We start from the raw sequence: 23,621 nt of genomic DNA, 5'->3' as shown, positions 1-23,621 counted from the left end.
ACATACCTTAATGCGTCTGTGAGTTGACATATCATTATCGTTTGTGCTTCTTTTCGGCAAGTGATAACGACGCAAGTGCATGCCGCTGATATACTGCATCTTAAGTGCAGCGTTCTCGTGTGCTACCTATGTATGGAGAACACCATTACAATAGCGCATGCCATGGCAGACGAGCAGTGTTCACCATCGGTTAAAACAAGTGCTGTCAGCAGCAATACAGTTAATGAAGAGTTGTTTATTGTGGTACATCATACCCCATATATATAAATTAATTGAAGAGTAGGCTAGCCGACCACTCATGTTTCCTTCCAGCCATTTGTAAATTGCTGTAAGCATTCCTTTTTTCCAGCCGTTGTTGAGATTTGGAACAACCTAGATGGTTCCCTACGCGAAAAACCAATTGAACTGTTTTTGAAAGAACTGCCTAACCATATTTTGTAATATGTTTTAAATGCTTTGTATGTTTCTTTGGTATTGCTTAATGTATGTTCGTTCCTTTTCCTAATGTACCCACTCCTGCTATGTCTCGTGTATCGAGACAGCAGTATCTGTAAATAAATAAATAAATAAAATAAATGTGTTGTAGAGGATTCGACAGTCAACGCGCGGGATCAAAATCTCGCCCTAACGTAGCTGAACCAACGAAGTTCTGCTAAAAGTTCGTGTTTCAGCCTGTTCGACGTGTCACCAATGTTTTCCGTGCATGTATTTGTTTTGATAGCGGCCAGTTTTCCAACTTGTATTGCTTTTACAGCGGAGGGTGCGTGTTTGGGTAAATCGAGCAGACACAGGTGAGACATACAATAGTGTTTGGGTGTGTCTCCAGACGACAACGTCTTCTTTGAATGACCACCTGAGCTCTATATTGTGAATGAATATACATGAAAGAGTAGCGTAAGTTCATTTTATTGCTGTATTGAGAAGAATAAAAATGGGCTTAGAAGAAACTTAAGAAGGCAGTACACGTTGTTTTGTTCATACAACCAAAGGTATTACCCGGAAGGATACGTCCACGAAGAAAAAGAAGTAATGAAGGCGAAAACAATATAGTACATAAACCATTGCCTCCGAGATTGCGGGCCCTCGGCGTGGTTCTGTCCGGCCGTCCAATCACCGCGCTCCCTAGCAAAACCAGCGAATCTCGCCTAACGCGCCCGGCTACCGCTAGAGGGTGCGTTTACTGAGGGTTCCTCGAGCGGCGGAGACCATGGCAGAAAGCAGAGCGCGCGGGATTTCAACGTGCGTATTTTTTTTCCCCTCGCGTGCGAGCAAAAATCACCGACAAATCTTCTGCCTGCGCTGAAGGCAAGTATTGTATTTCTGTTACTGCTTTTATTTTGGTCCCATTGGCAAATAAAGGCATAGTAACTGCTGAAGTTTTCTTATATCATTGCAAGGAGATATTATTTCGTCTGAGGCAGAATCATTCTAGTATTCCTCCTTTCAGGAGACGCGTATATGGGTGAAAACTGGGCTAGTTATTGTCATTCAATCACATTGCTCTTCTATTGTTAGAGACTGTTTTACTATATTATCGCGTATCTATATTTATCAGGTGGTCAGCCGAATTCCACGTATGCTCTAGATAACTAAGTGTCGTGATTGTGCCGCTTATTATTGTGGTTAAACAATTTTGCGGAATATTGAGAAAAACTAGGATTAGCCGACTTACATTTACTCCCCACGTCCTTCACGGTTAAAGTGCTTGAGTTATCATCGTCCTCTTTTTTCGTCATCTGTCTTTTGATTATGTTTTGGTAGCCCAATGGCCTTATCAGTATCATGTTCCTTTACAATAATCTATCTAGCACCCAAATCAAAGGGTTGCACATGCGGCCGAACGGCGTCTTTCAGAAAACCAAGTATTCGTCGAGGTACACTACTGAAGAATACGAAGTGTGAATTGTCACTGCTATGTAACGCGCATTGTTGCATACCATATACGCAAAACTCTGAACGCGTGCGGCATTCTCCTTCAACAAGCAAAACATCTCGATGTTCGTTCTTACATTCCCCAACGTATTCACTGAACACCATAAAACTTGCAGTGCGAATGGGCGACGATAAGTGACCAAAGCGCACCTGAAACCAGTCCGTGGTCGTCGCAGAGCCGGTGACTTTCAGACTAGACGTAGTCTAGACCTCCTCCCTGTTTCCTGCTTCTGCGGCGTTATGGGAGGTAGTTGGAAAGAGAAAGTGGGGAAGACTCGCGGGCGAGTGTGAAGCGTTGTACGCTTTGAGAGCGCGGCTTTCGAGCCAGACTTGACGGCGTCGGTAGAATGCGAGCAGTGAGCAAGACAGTTACTGATGCTGAGCGCCGAGTTTCGTCTGCTCAGCTACCGTTCCTCTCCAGCGGGTGTTATTTAGTCGTAACGCACTCATGCTGCGGCGTTTGCGTGGTTACCTTGCGTACATGCGTCATTGAGAATCTGCATAAAGGAGGGAAAATTTTGGAGTGGAAGTCAAAATGAATGTTTCATTATAGTAGCCATTTATCAATTAAGTTGCCGATTGATTACAATTCATACAATTGATCCTATGTCAATGCTGCAGTTTTTTCCTGTTAGAGAAAGCGACGTCAGGTCTTGTTTCTTTCATTAATTTTCAAAAATATGTCATACTTAGGCGTGCCCTTCTGCACATGAGCCAGAAAAAAAAAAAACTTGAGCACGAGACGCCAGCATGCGCAGTGGCGGTGTCAACGGCGTCACCGACGCTTGATTTGCGAGTAGGTGTGATTATAAAACGCTCCACATTTAGTAAAATTAGACAGCGCAGTCCACAAGCGAAATCAGAATGCCGCATTTGGTGCTCACGGTTTACACGCAAATAAATGAGTTCCTTTCTTGTTCCTTTCGTGGAACTACCCCTGAATAAAATTGCATGCTGTTTAAAGAGTTATTACAGGCGCGCTGACGCAATCACAGCTGCGACGCGTAGCACGACGTGGTTTTGTTGCTTTCAAGAACGAAGCTTTTTACAGCACCACTTGGTCGGTCGTCCTTCAATCTAGCGTAGCCAGCCTATCCACGTAGTGAATGATATATGATGAGTGGGGCGAAGCGCCCGTTCATCCGATGCGTGCTGTAGTGTATGGGAGTCAACGAACGCATGCACGAACGAATGCACGGACGGACAGATGTATAGACGGACGCTTCACCTCACTAATCATTCACTCCGTGCATATGTTGTAATTTTGTTTATCTATCTCTAGCGTGCCAAACAGCGTTTTGCTTGTCGTTGAAGTCCCACTGAACGTGCCTCATCTTTAGCGAAGACCAGTTGTGGCAAGCACGGCTGGACGGCCAGCCTGCCAGCTTAAGAAGCGAAGAACGCTTCTAAGTAATCCATGGACGTAGTAATCTATAAAAAAGTAATCCTGGACGTAGAATTCTGCAGTCATCTGACCTCGCTCACTGATCGGGCTTTCAACTTTCTTACCTCTTCGCCAGTGCCCCCCCCCCCTCCTTCTATACAGACCGAGAACTACGAAGTATAGTGTCGAGAACACGCAGATCTCTTACAAAGGCATCGCAATTTTAACTGCTCTAATATGGACTGCGCCAATCTACAGCAAAATAAAAACACTGTTTGAAAATAAAACGGCCAGCGTTGACTTCTCTTCTCGTACTCCTTGACCCAGCATTAGCAAACGAACACAAAGCTATATAAAAGCACAAAACCATTTTTTTCTCGCCAAATAGAAGTTTCGCCAACAGCGCGGCAACCTTTTCGACCGAAAGAAAGAGCGCCGCGGTGCGGAGGAAAGAGCGGGCCACGCCCACCTCTGGAAACACGCGCTTTCCGTGCGATTGGGACCCGGCACGCGCCCGCAATCTCGGTGGCCACGCATAGACAAATCAAGAGAAGTGAAGAGTGGGGAAAGACAGGAAGGTTAAAAAGTTGAAAATTACTGATATGCTACCCTCCGCAGGTGAAAAGATAGAAGATTTTCAGTTACAGGTGCAAACAAAGACAAGAAGTGCACGCCACAATACGTCACAGTCGGTCACCTTTGTGCGGCATACGAAATCGCTGTTCAATCACGAAAAACACAATCAGTCTACGATGGCTTGCGCTCGCCTGTTATCTTAAAAAATTCACGTGTCTTCGCCTTCCGGTCATAGTCGAAGCTCTGATAGTTCTCAATGACACAATCAAAAACGAAGTTCGCATGAAAGCTGCCAGAACCAGACCCTCGCTGCAAATTGACACATTTACACTTACATTACAATTACTGCAAGCATCCCTTACGCTTTCCTTGGTATCATTGTCTTTTATTTTCCAATCACAGATTCTACCAAGCTAACAAGCAAATAATCACCACAAAATAAGCCCCCCCCCCCCAAAAAAAAAATGTGGCACGACTTTCCAGAAGAAGCCCGAAAAAAGCGGGAATCGAATGAATTTTCTCAATCTCGAAAATGTTCTATTGCGCAAACAATTATATGGACACTCTCGGTTGGATTTCGCCACTGGCGTTGACGTCGGCATCACTCACTCACCGTATATGTATACGTATCCTATCTTCATATGCGAAAACGCAAGAAAGAAAAAAATCCACAAAAACACTCACGCGTGGAATAAAACTTGGGACCTCTGAAACGTGGGTAAGAGGGCTGAACCAACTGCTGGTGACGGGCATCTCGAGGGGCAACTATCATGTTTCAGCATTACCAGCAAGATGGCGCAATGAGAGTGCGTCGCCACATCATCACGACGCAGCGGCGCGCGCTCTCATCTCCCACGCGTACTTAGCCCCGTGGAAAGGAGGGTGTGGCCGCTCAGTCGCGTGCCCTTATCTCGCAGTGGGGAGGATTGTACGTTTTGACTGGCCTCTGGCTTTCACCGGAACGATTCTGTTGTAGTTACCAGGCACACAAAAGCTCACTGCAATCGTTGCACAGTCGCCGTTTGCGAAAAGAGCGCGATTTTCAGACACAGCAAAGTAACAACTGAGACGCTTATTTGCGTTCATTTGTACCTGTGAGTACGTTTCTTGTGTTATTTGGGCATTAGAAACGCGGGGCACGTTTCGATGCGCTTGCCATTCTGCGCGTGACCTTCGAATTTGCTGCTATCGCGTTCATTGCTTCGCCTTTGTGGCAATACTATGACTTTTTTAATGATGACAAAAATGTCACTGAAGTGCGTAGGGGAGTTCAGAAAAAGCAATTTAATTATTTTGCACATCGAGGGTATTCGCAAAAACGCATAATAACTGTACCATTGTCTCAGGGATAGCCTCTATTCAGTTAATTCACATTTGCCAGTACGTGATTAACGTTACTTGTTGGTTCAACGTATGTTTGACTTCAAGAGTCAACTGCACAAAGCAATCGACCGACTCGCTAGTAGTGAGAGAAAAACGTCCTATGTAAACTAGATTATTCCTAATGCAACTATTTTCGCTTGAAAAATGCAAGTAAGCCCTAAAAAACGCAACAACTGACCGGAAAGTTCTACAGCCAACCCGATCAAGAAAAAACAAGCCCAAATCTGCTTATTATAAGCGAAAATCGCCACTCTGGTTGGTTCTCGTTATTATTGTATCTACTGCCTAAGAAGGAAAAACTAGCCCTAAAATGTCAAATTCTTTACTTGATTCACAACGAGGGTCTCATTCTGGCAGACTTGATGCTTTCAGGAATAGTATGTCACGTATTGTTGTTCGTCCGCAACCAACTCGTAATAAAATCATATGCTACGTGACGCCAGTAGGCCGAAAATAGTGTCCCACACAAGCCGTAATGGCTACTGGTGGTGCTGACTGATCCTCCCACGTTTAAATGTGCATATACATCCCATAAAGTGAACGGGGCGAGGGAAAGGAGGGGTTGACCGGTGCTGTAACTGAGGTGGTAGAACATATGACGTGTTATTCGAAGGTCGGAGGTTCAGCCCCTGGTATACCCGCAAGTAATTTTTTCGTTCCCATTTCTTTCTTCCTATTTACATTAACTAAATTGCTCCTATATTAGCATATCCAATATATTCATTGGCATCATTGTCTGTTAGATCTCATTATATCCGTATAATGATCGTTCTCGTCTTTTGATATACGCAATGTTTTCAGACAATGCCTTGCCGACACTGCCAAGAATTCTGAGAAAGCAGAAGTTCAGTGCCCTTGCCTCGAAAACGGTCAACCCTGCCAAATGGCCGTTTTAGACAGCGACCTTCGGGCGGTAAGAAATACTTTGCTATAACGATTACTGCTCTCTGCAGCGCCATTTTTTTAATTTAGGAGGCAGTAGAACGATAGGTCTAGTAACAGGAGAGGTTGGAGGCTGACCTCTCTCCTCCCTGTAATTACTCAGTTTATACACACATCCAGTAGGAATGTTAAATCGGTCCACAGCACGTGTAAAAAAAAAAAAACAACAGCTAGTACACGTACGAGAAAGCAGTTCTCTTATGCCAGACATCTCGGCTGTAGCGCTACCGAAACAAAATTATTGCTTTCTCGTGCGTGTACCACCAGGTTTGTTCATATATATATATATATATATATATATAAATATATATATATATATATATATATATATATATATATATATATATATATATATATATATATATATATATATATATATATATATATATATAGTCTGGTAGATCCTCCGTGAGCGGTCACAACGGGGTTTATTTCGACGTTTCGGCCTAGAGTCTGGCCTTCATCAGGATTAAAGGTAGTTTGTTGGTGCTCAGCTTTATACAATCTCAAATCAGAGGGAAAGGAAAGAGGAAAAAGACGGAAAAAGAAAAAAGAAAAAAAAGAAAAGGAAAAGAAGAAAAAAAGAATATAAGGTGGACTCCCCTCGGACGCCCTCCTTCCACTCTTCCTTCCACTTCCCCCTTCATCTCTCTGCCCTTTCTCCCCTTCACCTTCCCGATGTCAGCGGTCTGTGTATGCTTCCTTTCACTAACGCATTCTTCCCGACCAGACGGTGCCTCCTGGCTCTGGCGGTTCGGTGTGGGGCAAAAAAGAGCTTTTTTGGAAGTTGTAAGCCTTTAACTACTCGGAGCCCCGTCAACATTTCGTCGTAGAAAGAGGGGTGCCGCGTATTGCGGCAGAGGCTGGTAAGCGGGCTTTTTAGCAAGTTTTAAGCCTTCAACTACTCGGCGCCCCGTCAACATTTCGTCGTAGAAAGAGGGGTGCCGCGTATTGCGGCAGAGGCTGGTAAGCGAGCGCAATGCGAATTCCTTGCCGTAGGGGCCTCCCGGCTGAGCACAGGGTTGCTGTTAGGCATTTCATGCATGTACCCCGCCGCGGTGGCCTAGTGGCTAAGGTACTCGGCTGCTGACCCGCAGGGCGCGGGTTCGAATCCCGGCTGCGGCGGCTGTATTTCTGATGGAGGCGGAAATGTTGTAGGCCCGTGTGCTCAGATTTGGGTGCACGTTAAAGAACCCCAGGTGGTCTAAATTTCCGGAGCCCTCCACTACGGCGTCTCTCATAATCATATAGTGGTTTTGGGACGTTAAACCACACATATCAATCATGTCATGCATGGCACAATAGATTGGGTAGTAAAATAAAACAGAAAACAGACGATAGCTGTACTTAGGAAGAGTAGTTACACTTGGAATTGTTTCGAGTTGTCCAGTGCCCTTCGCAGCTGCAGTGCCGTGAACTCAGTTACTATTTTCATTATTGCCGTTATTGTTTTCTAATGCTTTAACTGCTGCAAGTGTACCAGGACTCTCAATTATTCCTCTATCGAGGGTGTTAAATCGGTGGATAAGGTATGACTCTTGTTGTTCACGTTCTCAATTTGATTTAAATCCCGTCTCTAAGAGCGTTACTGATAGTTTGTCGAATGCATGGTCGGGAAGATTGAGATGTTTTGATAGAGGTAGACTTGGGGCTGATTTCGCATGGGCTCTGTGGTTATTGAAACGAATCCTAAATGGTGTTTCTGTTTGTCCGATGTACCGCATACCACACACGTTGCATTCGAGTAGGTATACCACATTAGTGGAATCGCATGTTAGGTTTCCTCATATGTTAATCGAAAAATTGGATTGTGTGCTGGTCGCTTTGTGTGTTTCTCGCATCGCCTTACATACAAGACATCGTGGCTTTAAACAAGGTCGGCATGGATTATTGAGGGGTGATGTGTTAATTTGAGAGTGGACAAGTGTGTCTTTGAGGTTACGTGGTCGTCGGTAAACGACGCCTGGAGCGGATGGGAATGCGCGTTTCAGATGGTCACTTTGTTCCAGAATGTTGTAATGTCATTTAAGGATTTTGTTTACATTGGGGAAGTTTGTGCTGTAAGTCAAGCAGAGGTTTGTTCGTTGTGGGTCTTCTTGCGGTGGTCGCTTCATAAGTAAGTCTTCACGCTTTAGTTTTCTCGCTTTTTGAACAACGTCATTAATTACACGTGGGGGGTATTTTTGTTTCTCGAGCATAAGTTTTAGCCTCTGTGAGCTCGTGTCAAAGTTAGCGTCTCTAGAGCAGATTCGCTTAAACCGGTGAGCCTGGCTGTATGGAATACTGTTTTTACAGTGGCGTGGGTGATCGCTTCGGTAATGGAGGTATTGTTGTCGATCCGTTGGTTTGCGATATAGGGTTGTAGAGAGCTTCTCTTCTTCTCTCGTTATGGTAACATCAAGAAAATTTACGGTCACTTGCGAGTATGTGTGTGTGAAGTGTATGTTCGGATGTACAGCATTGTAAGTGTCGATAAAGCTGAGAAGTTCGTCCTCGCTGTGGGTCTAAATAAGAAAGATGTCGTCTATGTATTTTCTGTATAACATTGGTTTCAAAGAACTTTGTGCAAGAAATTCCGATTCTAGCTTTCTCATAAATATGTTGGCATAATTAGGTGCCATTTTGGTGCCCATAGCAGTCCTGCTGATTTGTGAAAAATACTCTTGGTTAAACTGGAATGAATTTAATTCGAGGACCATCCTCGTCAGAGTTGCGATGGCAGAGAAATCTGGGGTGTTAGATATAAGTATCGTGCGCTAGCCAATTGCGCCACTGGGGAACACTGGGGTGTTAGATTGTCTATGGTTTGTGTACATGTTTTGTAATGCAGCTATGCCGTCATCGTGAGGAATATTTGTATACAATGAAGAGACATCGAGAGTAACCAAGTACGAGTTTTTCGGCACACACAGACCTGCAATGACTCGAAGAAAATGGGTGGTGTCTTTTATGTACGACGCGAGGGTGCATGGAATGTGGCTTATTGGTTTGTCCACGTACCCTGATATGGGTTCAGTTATTGTACCGATGCCTGATATGATTGGTCGACCTGGGTTACCGGGTTTATGAATTTTTGGAAGGATGTAGAAGCGACCTGGACGAGGGTATGCTGCTCGCATCAGTTTGTGGTCAGTGTTGGTTATCTTTTCTGCATCCAACAGTTTCTTTAGTTCTGTTGATACGATACGTTTGTATTCGTCTGTCGGATCACCTGGGAGGTGTTCGTAAAATCTTGAGTCGTCTAGTTGGCGGTATGCTTCTTGTAAGTAGTTGGTTGTATTAAGGACTACAATTGCTCCTCTTTTGTCAGCGGGTTTGATTGTTATGTCTGTCCTAAATGCCAAACTTCTCATACTTATTTTTTTCTGATTTTGTCAAGTTTTCTCGGTTTCTTTTCTGTCTGTGGTATTCGTGTACTATATCTTTCTGTACTGCGGTGATATAAAGGTACAAGCACTTGTCTCGATTACTGTTCGTTGTCTAATCATTTGATTTACGACGGTGAATTGTTTCGTGGTTAGAAGGCCTGTCCAAAAAAAAATATTCGCGCAACCTTAAGCTTCGAGCGAAGTTGTCGAGGTCTCGGAGCAAGTGGAATTCATCGAAAAATCTTGTGGTCGGGCAGAAGCTTAGTCCCTTAGATAGCAGTTTCTCTTCGTCAGGTGAGAAGCTCGTGTCCGATAGGTTTACAACCACAGTGTCACAGGGTGTGTTCCTAGATGGGTGCTCGTTTGTACCGTTAGTGGTTTCCTGGATGGTGGTGTTGTAGTGATAAGGAACTATATCAGGGAACGCGGGTTTGGGCACATGGTCTCGTTTGAGTTTATGAATTTTTGTGGGCATGATTGTTTAGTATTTATTCTGTTCAAATTCTGTTAATCGGGTGATTTCTTCGTTCGATAAAGTGTTGTGGCGGAGAATGGTGCTGGTCATAGCGACCAGTTTCTTTACCTGCTTATCACTGTAATTAAGAGCGATTTCTGTTAATTTAAGAGATGCCTCAAGGAGGACATTTTTTCATGTTATTTGGTCGTGTTCATCTAGATTTGTAGCGGCTGGTGTGAGGGAGACAGGTACTAGCAGTAAAGGTAAACCACATGGTCTTTTGCTCTGCTGCTCTCGTAAGCTACGTATATGTGTTTAGACAAGTCTATACATGGATCCGGTGGTTAGGGTCTCGTATGTACTGGAGTAACGCCCAAATTCAATGCCTATTTAATTCTTATGTTTCGACCGGGCTCCGGCTTTCGTCCAGGAGGGAGAGTGTCATATCCTTGGGGGCTATTCTAGCATGAAGGTACACTTGCGATGTTGATTTATGCATTTCATGTCTAATTCGTTTGTCAGCAAGTTTTCGTACTTTAAGGAAAGTGGCACTGCAACTGGGAAGCGATGAGCTGGACTTACACTTCAGAAGTCAATCTTCTTTTGGGTGTGGGGATGGCACTGATGAGGTGCGCAGGTTGTAGTTATGTCCGGCAGGCCTTCGTCGTTGTAGAGAGGATTTCGGCGTTGGGCTCCCGGCGACCGTGTTCCTAAACTTCCTAAACTTCCTCAGACTTCCTAAACTTCCTCAAACTTCCTAAACTTCCTAAAAAGCCCGCTTACCAGCCTCTGCCGTAATACGCGGCACCCCTCTTTCTACGACAAAATGTTGACGGGGCTCCGAGTAGTTAAAGGCTTACAACTTCCTAAAAAAGCTCTTTTTTGCCCCACACCGACCGCCAGAGCCAGGAGGCACCGTCTGGTCGGGAAGAATGCGTTAGTGAAAGGAAGCATACACAAACCGCTGACATCAGAAGGGTGAAGGGGAGAAAGGGGAGAGAGATGAGGGGCGAAGTTGATTGATATGTGGGGTTTAACGTCCCAAAACCACCATATGATTATGAGAGACGCCGTAGTGGAGGGCTCCGGAAATTTCGACCACCTGGGGTTCTTTAACGTGCACCCAAATCTGGGCACACGGGCCTACAACATTTCCGCCTCCATCAGAAATGCAGCCGCCGCAGCCAGGATTCGAACCCGCGACCTGCGGGTCAGCAGCCGAGTACCTTAGCCACTAGACCACCGCGGCGGGGCATGAGGGGGGAAGTGGAAGGAAGAGTGGAAGGGGGGCGCCCGAGGGGAGTCCACCTTATATTCTTTTTTTCTTTTTTCTTCTTTTCCTTTGCTTCTTTTTTTCTTTTTTTCTTTTTTTCCGTATTTTTCCTCTTTCCTTTCCCTCTGATTTGAGATTGTATTAAGCTGAGCACCAACAAACTGTACCTTTAATCCTGATGAAGGGCAGACTCTAGGCCGAAACGTCGAAATAAACCACGTTGTGACCGCTCACGGAGGATCTACTGGACTATATGCAACGCTACGGCCACTCAACCACCATGCCTGCCTATATATATATATGCTAGTATGATGGGGTGGACGAACTACGAAAAAACGATGCACTTATTTCCAACACTTCAAGGAATCTCCTGGACGAAAGCCGGAGCCCGGTCGAAACATAAGAATTAAATAGGCATTGAATTCGTGCGTTACTCCAGTACATACGAATACCTAACCACCGGATCCATGTATACACATATATAAACACATATACGTAGCTTACAAGAGCAGCAGAGCAAAAGTCTATGCGGTTTACCTTTACTGCTAGTACATGTGTCTCCGCGTTCTGTGATCAATAACCGACGCTGATATGGAATTTTAGTTGCTATGCAGCTCAGAAAATTCCTCTTTGAAAAAGGTTGTCATGTTTTGCAGTGCCTGTCGAAAGAAGGATACGAGGCACTGCAAGTTCGCAGCCTGCGCGAGGCTGAGAACAGAAGCAAAGAGCCGGCGTTTCATTGCAAGACACCCGACTGTCGGGGCTGGTGCTTTCATGACCAGAATGTCGAGCTCTTCGAATGCCCCCTATGCAATAAGAACAACTGTCTCCGCTGCGAGGAAATTCACGAGGGCATGACATGCGCCCAATATCAGGCGGACCTCAAGCGAAGGGCCGATAATGATGCAGCGGCCAGAGCATCACTCAACTTTCTCGAGGTGAGCATACACCGCGGCGTTTTCTTGTGATATTAACTAAGACCACTCCTAGCGAATATTGGCGGCCTGCGTTGCTGTGGTGTTCATTACTCGAAGTGTCATACGATGCCATCACACCCTGCTTTGGTACGCTGCGGAATCGAGGGAAAACGTGTGAGGGACCGGCAGTGTTGGGGAAACGAGGTGAGTATATATATGTTTTTGCAGGCCGGTGAGTATTTTTTTGCAGGCCGGTGAGTACGTTTTCGCTATCCATGAGGAAGCACGGATCAGCATTGTTGCGGGGAGTGTAGTGAAGGAAGAGGGCGGAACGGAAAGCCCACGTTCTCGAAATAGTAGTATACCCACTACAACGAGCGTCAAATCAAAGTACCTCTCTGTTCCTTTAAGAAAAACCGGTGTGTGTCGGTACAGATGGCCGCAATAAACTACGTTTGTATACGTCAGTGCGCTTCGTGACAGTGAGCTTTTTCGTTTCTTGTTTTCTTTTAACGTGTGGCTCACTTTCGCTATAATCACGAGCGCGCTGGTACAACTCTATATAATGTAATTCAGCTACTATACAGCACGGCGCGGGTGCCATCACGATGTTCCTGGCAGGTATCATGTGGCTTTGAGTACATGACGCTGTTGATTTGGGTATGTGACATCATTCGTCGAGAGAAGACCGAACAATTTGTGGGTGACATTGAAATCTACCTAACTGCAGTTTTCATTCCGCGTGCAGTGTTATATTTTTTGATCACATGTTAGCAGGGAAACCATTTTCTAACCATGTCCAAGAAGTGTTACCGGATTGCTTCAATCAGAGGCACTTTTAAGACCCGCACAGTGCAAGGTGAATCAAGCGGGAATGCTGCTGTCAACTGGCGTTTATTGAAACACCGTGTGGAAATATACTTTAAAGTGGTCTCAGCTTGAACTTGTTGGTAATTTAGTTATTGAAAAAAAGCACGAGAAAGTGAAAATGGCGAGGCCAGAAAAAAATGAACTAGACCAAGCGCTGATTACAAATAAAATGGTTATTTTGCAAGAAAGAACATGAGAGCATAACAGAGCAGTGGAGGGAGGAGAGTTCGAAAAATACGCATGCATCCTACTTATATCAGTGAAGTGTTTAACTGCATAGATAATATCTTTGTCTGTTACTGCCTTGGACGGTGAACTCACTCAAAGCAGGCGCTATACGGCATGCATTCCAAAGGCTTCTCAAATTTCGCGTGAGCCGGTATCGTGGTAGCTGCTGGCGGCATGGGTCTGGCGGAAGTGCGAGCTGCAACCACACCTTGAGCAATGTTGAAATATTTACATACCGCGGTATACATAATTTGTGGTATATGCGTAGCTGCTTATGCGGCAGCTGTCGTAAACCATCAGTGAACAAACGCCATATTCGTTGCAATTAACTTGTAATTTTTCAGTCTCGATGGCTAATGTACAGAATTTCGCCTACGCTCCGTTCACCTGTCATTCTTACATCAGGCTTTCCGGACGACGTATTGTTACGCCGTCGTCACAGCGATAGTACACTGCTATAGACACTGCAAGACACAACGCGGGGCTGACATACCAATGACCTGTTACGAGAGCACAAGCAAAATGTTGCACTTTGCGTAATGAACTGTGTACACGGTGCACATGTCCCATCTTTAAATAAGAAAACGGTGTTATGTGAACCGAATAGTGTACACATTGTTCCCAGAGCATATTGGTTAGTAATAATGAATATTGAAACCCGACAATTACTTACCTAACAATCAAGATGTCAGTGAGGCGTATGTAGGCATTCTTAAGTGAGACCAAACTGTAGTGTTTTCAGCAACGTTAATTGTGTATAATTTTTCCGGCTGAAGAAGCAAACCCGCAAAATATGAAATTACAACGTGACTAAATAAAACCACACACCTGGAAGCAGCGCGCTCGAATATATAGGGTCACTCTGAGGTAGCCAGTATGGGGGAAGTATGCAAGAATAAAAGGTACAGAGAGAGAGAAAAAAGAAAGATCGGGAGGTCGGGAGGTTAGCCAGATATTTGCATCCCCTTTACTACCGATCGGGGGGGGGGGGGGGGGGGGCAAGAAAGAATGTGCAGATAGAGAAAGAGAGATAAAAGAGAGAAAAAAATTGGCAGATCCCACGTAGATTGAGAATCGATGATATGCGAAGCACGAATGAGGAAGTTCGATCTGTCACTCACTTTAAAATCTGCACAACTTTACGAGGCAGACGGACATATCATTATTATCATGTTTGGACGTGTCATTTACCTTCGCAATCTGTTCGTGTCAGGTTATACGAAATTCAGTATACGTGAAGCTAGCGAAACGGGTTCATTATCAGCGTGGCATGTAGTCATGTTTTTACATGACACGCATGTCATGATTATCATGTTTGCACCAGTCATATACCTTCGTCATTCATTCACGTCACGTATTACCAAATTTGGTATATGTGAAGCTAACGAAACGACCATAAGCGTACCATGAGCGATGAGCGTGGCGTGTAGTCATGATTTACATGACATGCATGTCACGGTTTCCACGTTAGGACCTGTTACTTGTGTTCGCCATTCAGTCATTCAGTCATTCATTCAGTCAGAAACTACTGTCGCGATACGCTGGGCCCAACCGAGTCCTTCGTCAGGTCACACCTGTGACCTACGATATTGCCGCTACCACAAACTCATCGGCTGCTGCACCCAGAACGGAACTAGTCCACGTTTCCCGTCTCAAGCCCTACAACGCGGACTCGCTCATTTAACAGGCACCGAGACGGTGCCTTACTGGCCGGGGTGCTGATACTTGTATGGAACTGTCGCTTCGGCACAGCTGAAATGGCACCTGAAAGGAGGAAGATGACACCATGGTTGTGGTGGGTTGGTCTTTCGAGCTTCCCCCTTGCCCTGCAAGACTGTGCGCTCTATAAGCCGTTAGCAAGACCTGCTGTCGGTGAATAAATCTTCCCCGTAACAATATCAATATCAGCTTTGCAATATGTTATGTGAACGAAACCACCGCAAGAGCAGCAAGACCATGACATGTAAATCAGGAGATTTATAACAAGTATCTCATGATTTTCATGCTATGACTAGTCACTTATGCTCGTCATACGCTCATGTTACGCCATACCACTTTTGATATAGATCCCATTATCGAAACGACCGGGAGAGCCAAAAGTCTAGGCGGCTAGATGGATGGAAACTCGTTGGGAATGCATAGTTGCTGTGCACTATACTGTCGGCAGTAACAAAAGATAGGTCCAATGGTGTTTTCATTGTCACAGTGGTCACAGGATGCGGTGTCGGCCTTCACAATGAGGGAAGCGTAGGTGTTGGTAAACGCAACGTCCAACCACACCCTACACAAAGGGTCACGTCTGGTCGGCAAAGCGAAGCCGAGCAGACGCGACCATTATCTGCCAGTCCCCGGCCGAAGAGCGCGTCACTTCGTCAGGTCCGAACAGCGCTCCGACCACGTTATCTATGAGATCAGGCGTGAGATATAGATAATTGTAGTGGCGTTCAATATAGAGGGACGAAAGTGCAACACATGTCGCTTGCGCTTGTCCCGTACCATTGCCAAGGTTCGGCAGGGTCCAAGTGTTGGATGAGGCGAGTAGGAAGGAGCAGACAAGAAGCAACGCGGTTGTTTGCAGTGAGCTTATTTGAGGGCAATGCTTTGTCGTGCTTGTAGAAGTCACGTGGAATTTTCCCATTTCAATGATTTACTTCAAAACCGTATATTATGAAGCCGCAATTGCAATTTTCCTGAAAATGGCGCCGTTGGATGTCACTAAACATGACTACATATGCCGCATTGATATTTCCGAGAGTTCTTGTGTAGATAAAAAAAGTTATTTTACTTAACTAATAAATCTCATTAACGAAGAAATTGCGAGAAGCTACTTTGGAGGGTATAATATGTATGAAATTTTCTTCGCGTAACGCAGTCCCCTCCCCCCCCCCCCCACTTTTTTTGTTTTTTACTCTTGGCGCTCGGTTACCGGGACACGTTTTATATCGAAGTGCCGGAAGTTGCTCGAGTTGTCGCTGTGGAGGTGATGAATCATAGTCAACACGAGCGTTCTTTTTTTGACGCAGGAAATGCTGAGAACCCAGCAAGCGATGCGATGCCCTCAGTGCCGCATTGTCATCATCAAGCGTGTCGGGTGTGACTTCATGGTGTGCACCGCGTGCCAGACTCAGTTGTGCTGGGCCACCAAGGGAGCTCGATGGGGTCCAGGGGTGAGCATCTTTGCCTGCCGTCTCCAACGCAATTAGCTCAACCAGGAGAGGCCATCTACTCGCTCTACTGAGAGAACATGACCGTATGTTAGACGCCCCGTTAGGAATGACGCTAGAGATGAGCGGTTATCTTTACTACGAAGAGAGCTTCCTGCGAACCTCTCCTGGTTTCACTGACCATGGCTGCTGCTGCCGAGTGCTGCTGTCGAACGGGATAAGTCTCGCATTAAAAAAATGCACCAGATCGAACGCGATCACATGTCATAACTTCCGCTATGACACTTCCAGTCGACCAAGGGACTTCCGTACACGCCGTTTTAACTTTCGACATGGGCTGAATTTCCTTCAGGTCTGCATTTCATTTCCCTGTTAGCATAGCTGACGAAGGCCTTTGAGACGAGTTTGGTCTGATATGGTCGAAATCCTGTACATCAATGTCCCTTTCACAGAATATGGGTGGAAGGAAACCCAGGAAGACGCCGTATTGTGCGCGTATGAACATTGCGTGAAATACGAAGATACCGAAGCGTTTCGCGTTCACAGGGGCGCATTGAATCTGCTGCGACATTTTTTCTTGCACAGGAGAAGCCGGCTGGTTTTTCCGCTGTTATTCGCAGCTATTGCAAAGTATTTCACAACTTCGCACTCATTGCAACTACCTTAAAAGAAGTGTAACTATACGTGGAACGCCATTGACATTTAGCAGGGGCATAGCCAAAAAGTAGGATGACCCCCCCCCCCCCCCCCCCGCCCCGAAAGTTTACGTTTTCACGCACATATATAAAGTACGAGTTGTATATATGCTTACCACGGGCTTACTGGAGGTTTTCACGGGCCTAGAATTTAAGTAGTTAGGAATAAAAACTAAGGGAGAGTGCCTTAGTAACCTGCATTTCGCCGATGACATTGCACTGCTGAGTAACTTAGGGGATGAATTGCAGTTCATGATTACTGAATTAGACAAGAAGAGCAGAAAGGTAGGTCTTAACATTAGTCTGCAGAAAGCAAAAGTAATGTACAATAACCTCGGAAGATAACAGCGCTTCAAGATAGGTAGCAGTTCACTGGAAGTTGCAAAAGAGTACGTATACCTATAGGACAGGTAGTAACCGTGGAGCCGAACCACGAAATAGAAGTAACTAGAAGAATAAGAATGGGTTGGAGCACATTCAGCAAGCATTCCTAAATTATGAATGGCAATCTGCCATTAACCCTCAAGAGGAAGATATATAACTGCTGCATCTTGCCGGTGCTTACCTACGGAAACCTGGAGCAGAAACCTGGAGGATTACAAAGAAGGTTCAACTTAAGTTGAGGATGACGCAGAGAGCAATAGAAAAGAAAATTACGGATGTAACCTTAAGAGACAAGAGGGGAACAGAGTGGGTCAGGGAAAAAACCGGTGTTAAGGATATCATAGTTGAAATCAAGAAGAGTGTAGCGCGTAGGCGGGATAACCACTGGTCATTAAGGGTGACTGAATGGATTCCAAGAGAAGGCAAATGGGTGGTGTGGAGACAGAAAGTTAGGTGGGGAGATGAGATTAGGAAGTTTGCGGGTATCAATTGGCAGCAGCAAGCACAGGACCGAGTTAACTGGTGGAACATGGGAGGGGCCTTTGTCCTGTAGTGGGCAGGCTGATGATGATGATGATGATGATGATGATGATGATGATGATGATGATGATGATGATGATGATGATTATTATTATGATATAAAGTATGATTGAACCTCCCCGAAAAAAATTTCTGGCTACGCCCCTGATCTTCGGAAGTATTCCTAGTTGCACAATTGAGGAAAGACTAGCCGGGCTTTGACTTGCTAGGATTGTTGCTAGCACGTGTAGATGGTTACCACAGTGACCGTCTACACTCGGGCATTAGCCTACAATGCTGAGTTATGCAGTAACGCTTTCACTTGGGCCAGTTGGTTCAAATTTGTAACTTGATTCATGGCTGTGATAAAAAAAATATGGACAATAGAGGGGGCATACACACGACGAGCGTACGTCTCTTGTTTTGTCCATTTTTTTTAGCGCAGCCACGAATCAAGTTACAACGCATTACGGAGCACACTGTGACGCATACGTACAACATTGATCAAGGAGGTGTGGTACCTTGCGTGTAAAACAGTTCAACGGTGGGGGTCAGCGTGGTTCACGTTCGTGAATTTTGGGACGTTAATCCCCAGATTATTATTATTATTATTATTATTATTATTATTATTATTATTATTATTATTATTATTAGATGTTCACGAACTCAGCACAAACATTTCGTTAATTTCAGATGTTTAAGTTAGTGACGTATCGTCTGCCCCTTCACAACAGTCGCATGCGTCAGAGTAATCAGCCTAATCCACCGAAATGTCGATCTCTTCGTGAGCTCCTTCGATCGTGTAGATGTAGCTTGTAATGTCTGCGGACGATGATTGCTACATGGGGCACTATGTAGCCAACCATTTCAGCTTGCTCACTCCTTCTTCACAGGGCGTCGGCGACACAAGCGGTGGTTGCAGATGCAACGTCAACGGCGTCAAATGCCACCCGACGTGCACAACTTGCCACTAGCGTCAGAAGGAAACGCGTAAGTATCAATTACTTCTCGATATCACTTGTGCTCGTTAAGCGTATAGTGAACCGATTTTCAGTGTTCTGTTGATTTGGCTCGCGTAAATGTCCATATATAATTCGACAATGTGTGGCCCCGCCGCGGTGGTCTAGTGACTAAGGTACTCGGCTGCTGACCCGCAGGTCGCGGGTTCGATTCCCGGCTGCGGCGGCTGCATTTCCGATGGAGGCGGAAATGTTGTAGGCCCGTGTACTCAGATTTGGGTGCACGTTAAAGAACCCCAGGTGGTCAAAATTCCCGGAGCCCTTCACTACGGCGTCTCTCATAATCAAATGGTGGTTTTGGGACGTTAAACCCCACAAATCAATCAATCAATTCGACAATGTGTGAGTGGAGGCTGTCCTTCCGAATGCCTGATTTCTTCACTGCGATCTCTTAGTTCTTTCTTTATGCGATACTATATGACATTATCTGAAACATTTATAGGACTCTATAGCAGCGCTTTGTATGGTACAAATGTACATGTGCATGCTCAACATGTGCTTACTAAAATACTGAGGTACTCGGCTGCTCATCCGCAAGTGACGGGATCGAATCCCGGCTGCGGCGGCTGCATTTCCGATGGAGGCGGAAATGGTGCAGGCCTGTGTGCTCAGATTTGGGTGCACGTTAAAGAACACCAGGTAGTCCAAATTTCCGGAACCCGCCGCTACGGCGTCTCTCATAATTATATGATGGTTTTGGGACATTACACCCCACATATCAATCAATCATCAATCAAATCAATCACTAAACTACTGATTCCCAAGTATTGACACAATTAGAGAATATGCAAGCTTATTGCAATTAGACACCAGCAAAAGTATTTTAGCGAGAATGTGAAGTCGAAATGACTATAAAATTGAAATATTATATTTTGCGACAAAAGAAATGTTTTTGTCACTTCTGTGCCAGAACTTTGTTTCATAAATTTTGCAGGTATCATCATGGGCTTTATTATGATTTTTCCGTGATGCGTTCAGAAAAAAAAAAACAATTTGTCTCCGCCTATGAATTGATCACGGCTTTGTGATGTTTGAGCTAGCCATGATCGTTTTTGGCTATTGAACTCGACGTCACATCAGCAATGGCTTTTTTGGGTTGCTTTCCTCGTCATCCACTGTCATATAGAGCTCTCTCATCCTGGAGCACTTACAGAAAGGTCTTGATATCGAGCTCACCAAAAATAAAGAACAGTAGCAAGCAAGCAAGAAGAAATACACACATGTCGAACACTTACGTTAACGTTGTCATTTTATTTAACATAATTACTGTTATTAAAGGAAAAATTGGGGATTTGCGTAATGTTTCAAGGACTAATTTCGGCCAAACCCCGTCATGTTTTGCAACTGCTGTAGGAAAGGGCAGCAAGTAAAATCAATCAAATGAGCAGCTGCGTATGACAAAAAGAGGAACATGAAAGTGAGAAAAGCGACACACAAAGGCGTTCTTGAATTACGAAGAAAAGCGTCTCGTCTCAGACGAAGATGATGGTAAGAGATGAGGTGGATCAATAGTACCACAGTATAGACCACTTATAACGTAAGTCACTGAAGTCTCGAATATCCGCGCTATAAGTGGTACCACACTATAACCAAAACAACCTTTTTCAAGGACCGCACTTGCGCAAAACGTGATTAGCATCTTCGAGTGTCCGAGAATCGAAGCATGCATGCGATGCGTGGTGCTTACAAGCATATAAATTTAAAATTTAAAAAATTGACGTCCAAATATACGCGTTGCCAACGAAATGAACGCGAAAGGGCAGGGGGAGGGGGCCTAATGAAAGAAAGCACCACCGTGAAAATTTCCCGACTACTTCTGAGACTGCTTCGATTATGCGCGTCGCACAGAAACTATGTCGAATCAAGACCGGAATTTCATGCGCTGACAGACGCCTATCATTCGATTTCACGGGCACGTACTCGATTTCAAGACATCGCAATTGAATCGCGAACCGCCATTTGAGCGCTACAGGTGCCACCCTCGTTTTCATTAACATGTATTCCTTCCCGTTCAGTGCAACCACTGCAAAGAGTTTCGTTGGTTCCGTACCAAACCGCAACTTATACATAGCACGCGACCGCTTCTGAAACGCATCCAACGCCGATTAGGCCTATATAGCCTGCCATTTGGTATGTTGTCGCGGGATGTTTGTCCAAGACGCAAGGACGCTACGCTCTCTCGCCCGCTCTTATCGCGCGGTGACAAGGAGGGGAGGATTGAACGCCTTGGCTGGCATGGAGCTTTACGTGAAACGATTCTGCTGTAGTTACCGGGCGTACAAAGGTCACTGTAATCATTGCGGTCTTCGTTCGCAATGATTGGTTGGTCGGTCGGTCGGTCGGTAGGACGGACGGACGTGGCTGTGCCCTTTAAATCGGGCGGCAGCTAACGCCACCTAGCCGTAAGACTTAGTGAACCAACAAATATAATTATCTTTCATTTTCCCCTTAAATAGTGAGGTTGAGGACGCGTACTTTGCAGTGAAGGGTTTAATTTTCACTCGTACCTTGATTTTAGCCACCAATCATATAACCTCCTTCTAGTTATTTCTACCCACTTAACGTCTATTTTGCCCTCCCTGTCCCTAAACCCCAGTGCTTTGCAAAACTCAGCGCCATCATCCTGAACTATAGGGCGAAGCCCTTTACAGAACATTATCAAGCGTTCGGCAGTTTCCTCCTCCTCTCCACACGCACTGCATACCGTGTATACCCCTTCGTATTTGGCCCGATAGGTCTTAGTTCGCAATACTCCCGTCCTCGCCTCAAACAGTAGACAACTACCTCGAGTATGATCATAGATCCTTTCCTTGACAATTTCCTGCTTAAAAGTTCGATAGATCTTTAGCGCGGACTCCTTAATCATGCCAACTCTCCACATATCGGTCTCAGCTTCCTTCACCTTCTTCTTAACCGATAACTCTTTTTGGTTTGGCCCCTAGCCGTTTTTCAAGTATTTGCCCGTCAATTTCCTTGTTCGCTTCCTCCATTTTGTATCGACATTCTTTATGTACAAGTAGCTGAAAACCTTCCTAGCCCAACGCTCCTCTCCCATTTCTCTCAATCACTTCTCAAATTTTATCTTGCTGCTAGCTTCCCTGCCCTCAAATGATGTCCATCCCATATCAGCTTGTACTCCCTGCTTTGGTGTATTCCCGTGAGCTCTTAAGGCAAGCCTGCCTATTCCACGTTGCTTCATTTCTAATCTTGCTTGAACTTCTGATTTCATGCACAAGACCGCATTGCCAAACGTCAGACACGTCTGACGTTCGGCAATGAACGTTCGACAATGAAAAGTCGAATAATGCGTTCGATGTTATTCGAAGGTCGCAGGTTCGGTTCCTGCCTGTGGCGAGTTATCTTTTCACCCACTTTTCTTTCTTCACATTTACCTTACAATTTGGTCTAATAACCTCCCCTATACTTTCTTTGGCATTATTGTCTGTTAGATTTCATTATATATATATATATATATATATATATATATATATATATATATATATATATATATATATATATATATATATATACATGCCCAACAGCAACCCTGTACACAGTTGGGAGGCCCCTACTGCACGCGTAATCCAGAGGCGGGCAAGGAATTCGCATTGCGCCCGCTTACCAGCCTCTGCCGCAATACGCGGCACCCCTCTTTCTACGACGAAATGTCGACGGGCGCTGAGTAGTTAAAGGCTTAAACTTTTTAAAAAAGCTCTTTTTGCCCCACACCGGACCACCAGAGCCAGGAGGCACCGTCTGGTCGGGAAGAATGCGTTAGTGAAAGGAAGCTTACACAGACCGCAGAGAGCAGAATGGTGAAAGGCAGAAAGGGGAGAGAGATGGAGGGGGAAGTGGAAGGAAGAGTGGAAGGGGGCGCCCCGGGGGAGTCCACCTTATACTCTTTCTATTTTTTCCTTCTTTTTTTCTTTTACTTTTTTTTCTCTTTCCCCCTCTGATTTGAGATTGTATAAAGCTGAACACCAACAAACTGTACCATCAATCCTGATGAAGGCCAGACTCCCGGCCGAAACGTCGAAATAAACCACGTTGTCATTAATGCAGATGTCATTAATGCAGTGCGCTCATGGAATAAACCTTTTTAAAAATAAGCCGCGCGATGGAAAAAAAAAAACAACGTGCCAAATTTCATCCTGTTACATTCGCAAATGATTTCCGTGTGAAAATGAACGTCGATTATTCTGTGCTGTGATCTTTTTTTTTTTTTCATTACAGGGAGTGGTGCTGTGCAACCGAAGTTATGATCCCTCCAAGTATCCTGCTTGAAGAGTACAATCTCAAGAATACTCACCAGTTGAAGCAGTCCTAAAGGGGTACCTTTTTGTGCGCGTGTGTTTAAAGATGAATGCTCTTAAGAAAAATGTTCTGAATACTTTGTTGGCTGCTAATTTCAAAGAGCAACTGTGCGTAAAGAAAGATGGCTAAAAAATTCAGTTCATGAGAAAAGGCTTTTTTTTTTCATCTTTAATAAACTGCTTGCGTTCATATAGAG

General features: G+C 44.9%; 1 protein-coding gene across 1 annotated transcript in view; it reads left to right on the top strand.

Annotated features, from left to right (window-relative positions):
• Positions 1-23,618, top strand: part of LOC119176005 (uncharacterized) — a gene marked incomplete in the record, with an annotated part of 80,019 nt that extends 56,401 nt beyond the window's left edge. The window contains 5 exon segments of the mRNA XM_075876368.1: positions 6,077-6,188; positions 11,972-12,253; positions 16,354-16,497; positions 18,986-19,082; positions 23,345-23,618. Coding sequence (XP_075732483.1) covers positions 6,077-6,188; positions 11,972-12,253; positions 16,354-16,497; positions 18,986-19,066 — 619 coding nt within the window.
• Positions 23,619-23,621: the final 3 nt, after the last annotated feature.

The sequence above is a fragment of the Rhipicephalus microplus genome, chromosome X (assembly GCF_043290135.1).
Source record: "Rhipicephalus microplus isolate Deutch F79 chromosome X, USDA_Rmic, whole genome shotgun sequence".
NCBI lineage: Eukaryota > Metazoa > Arthropoda > Arachnida > Ixodida > Ixodidae > Rhipicephalus > Rhipicephalus microplus.
Note: the sequence above shows the minus strand (reverse complement) of the source record. Positions and strands in the feature narration are given on the sequence as shown.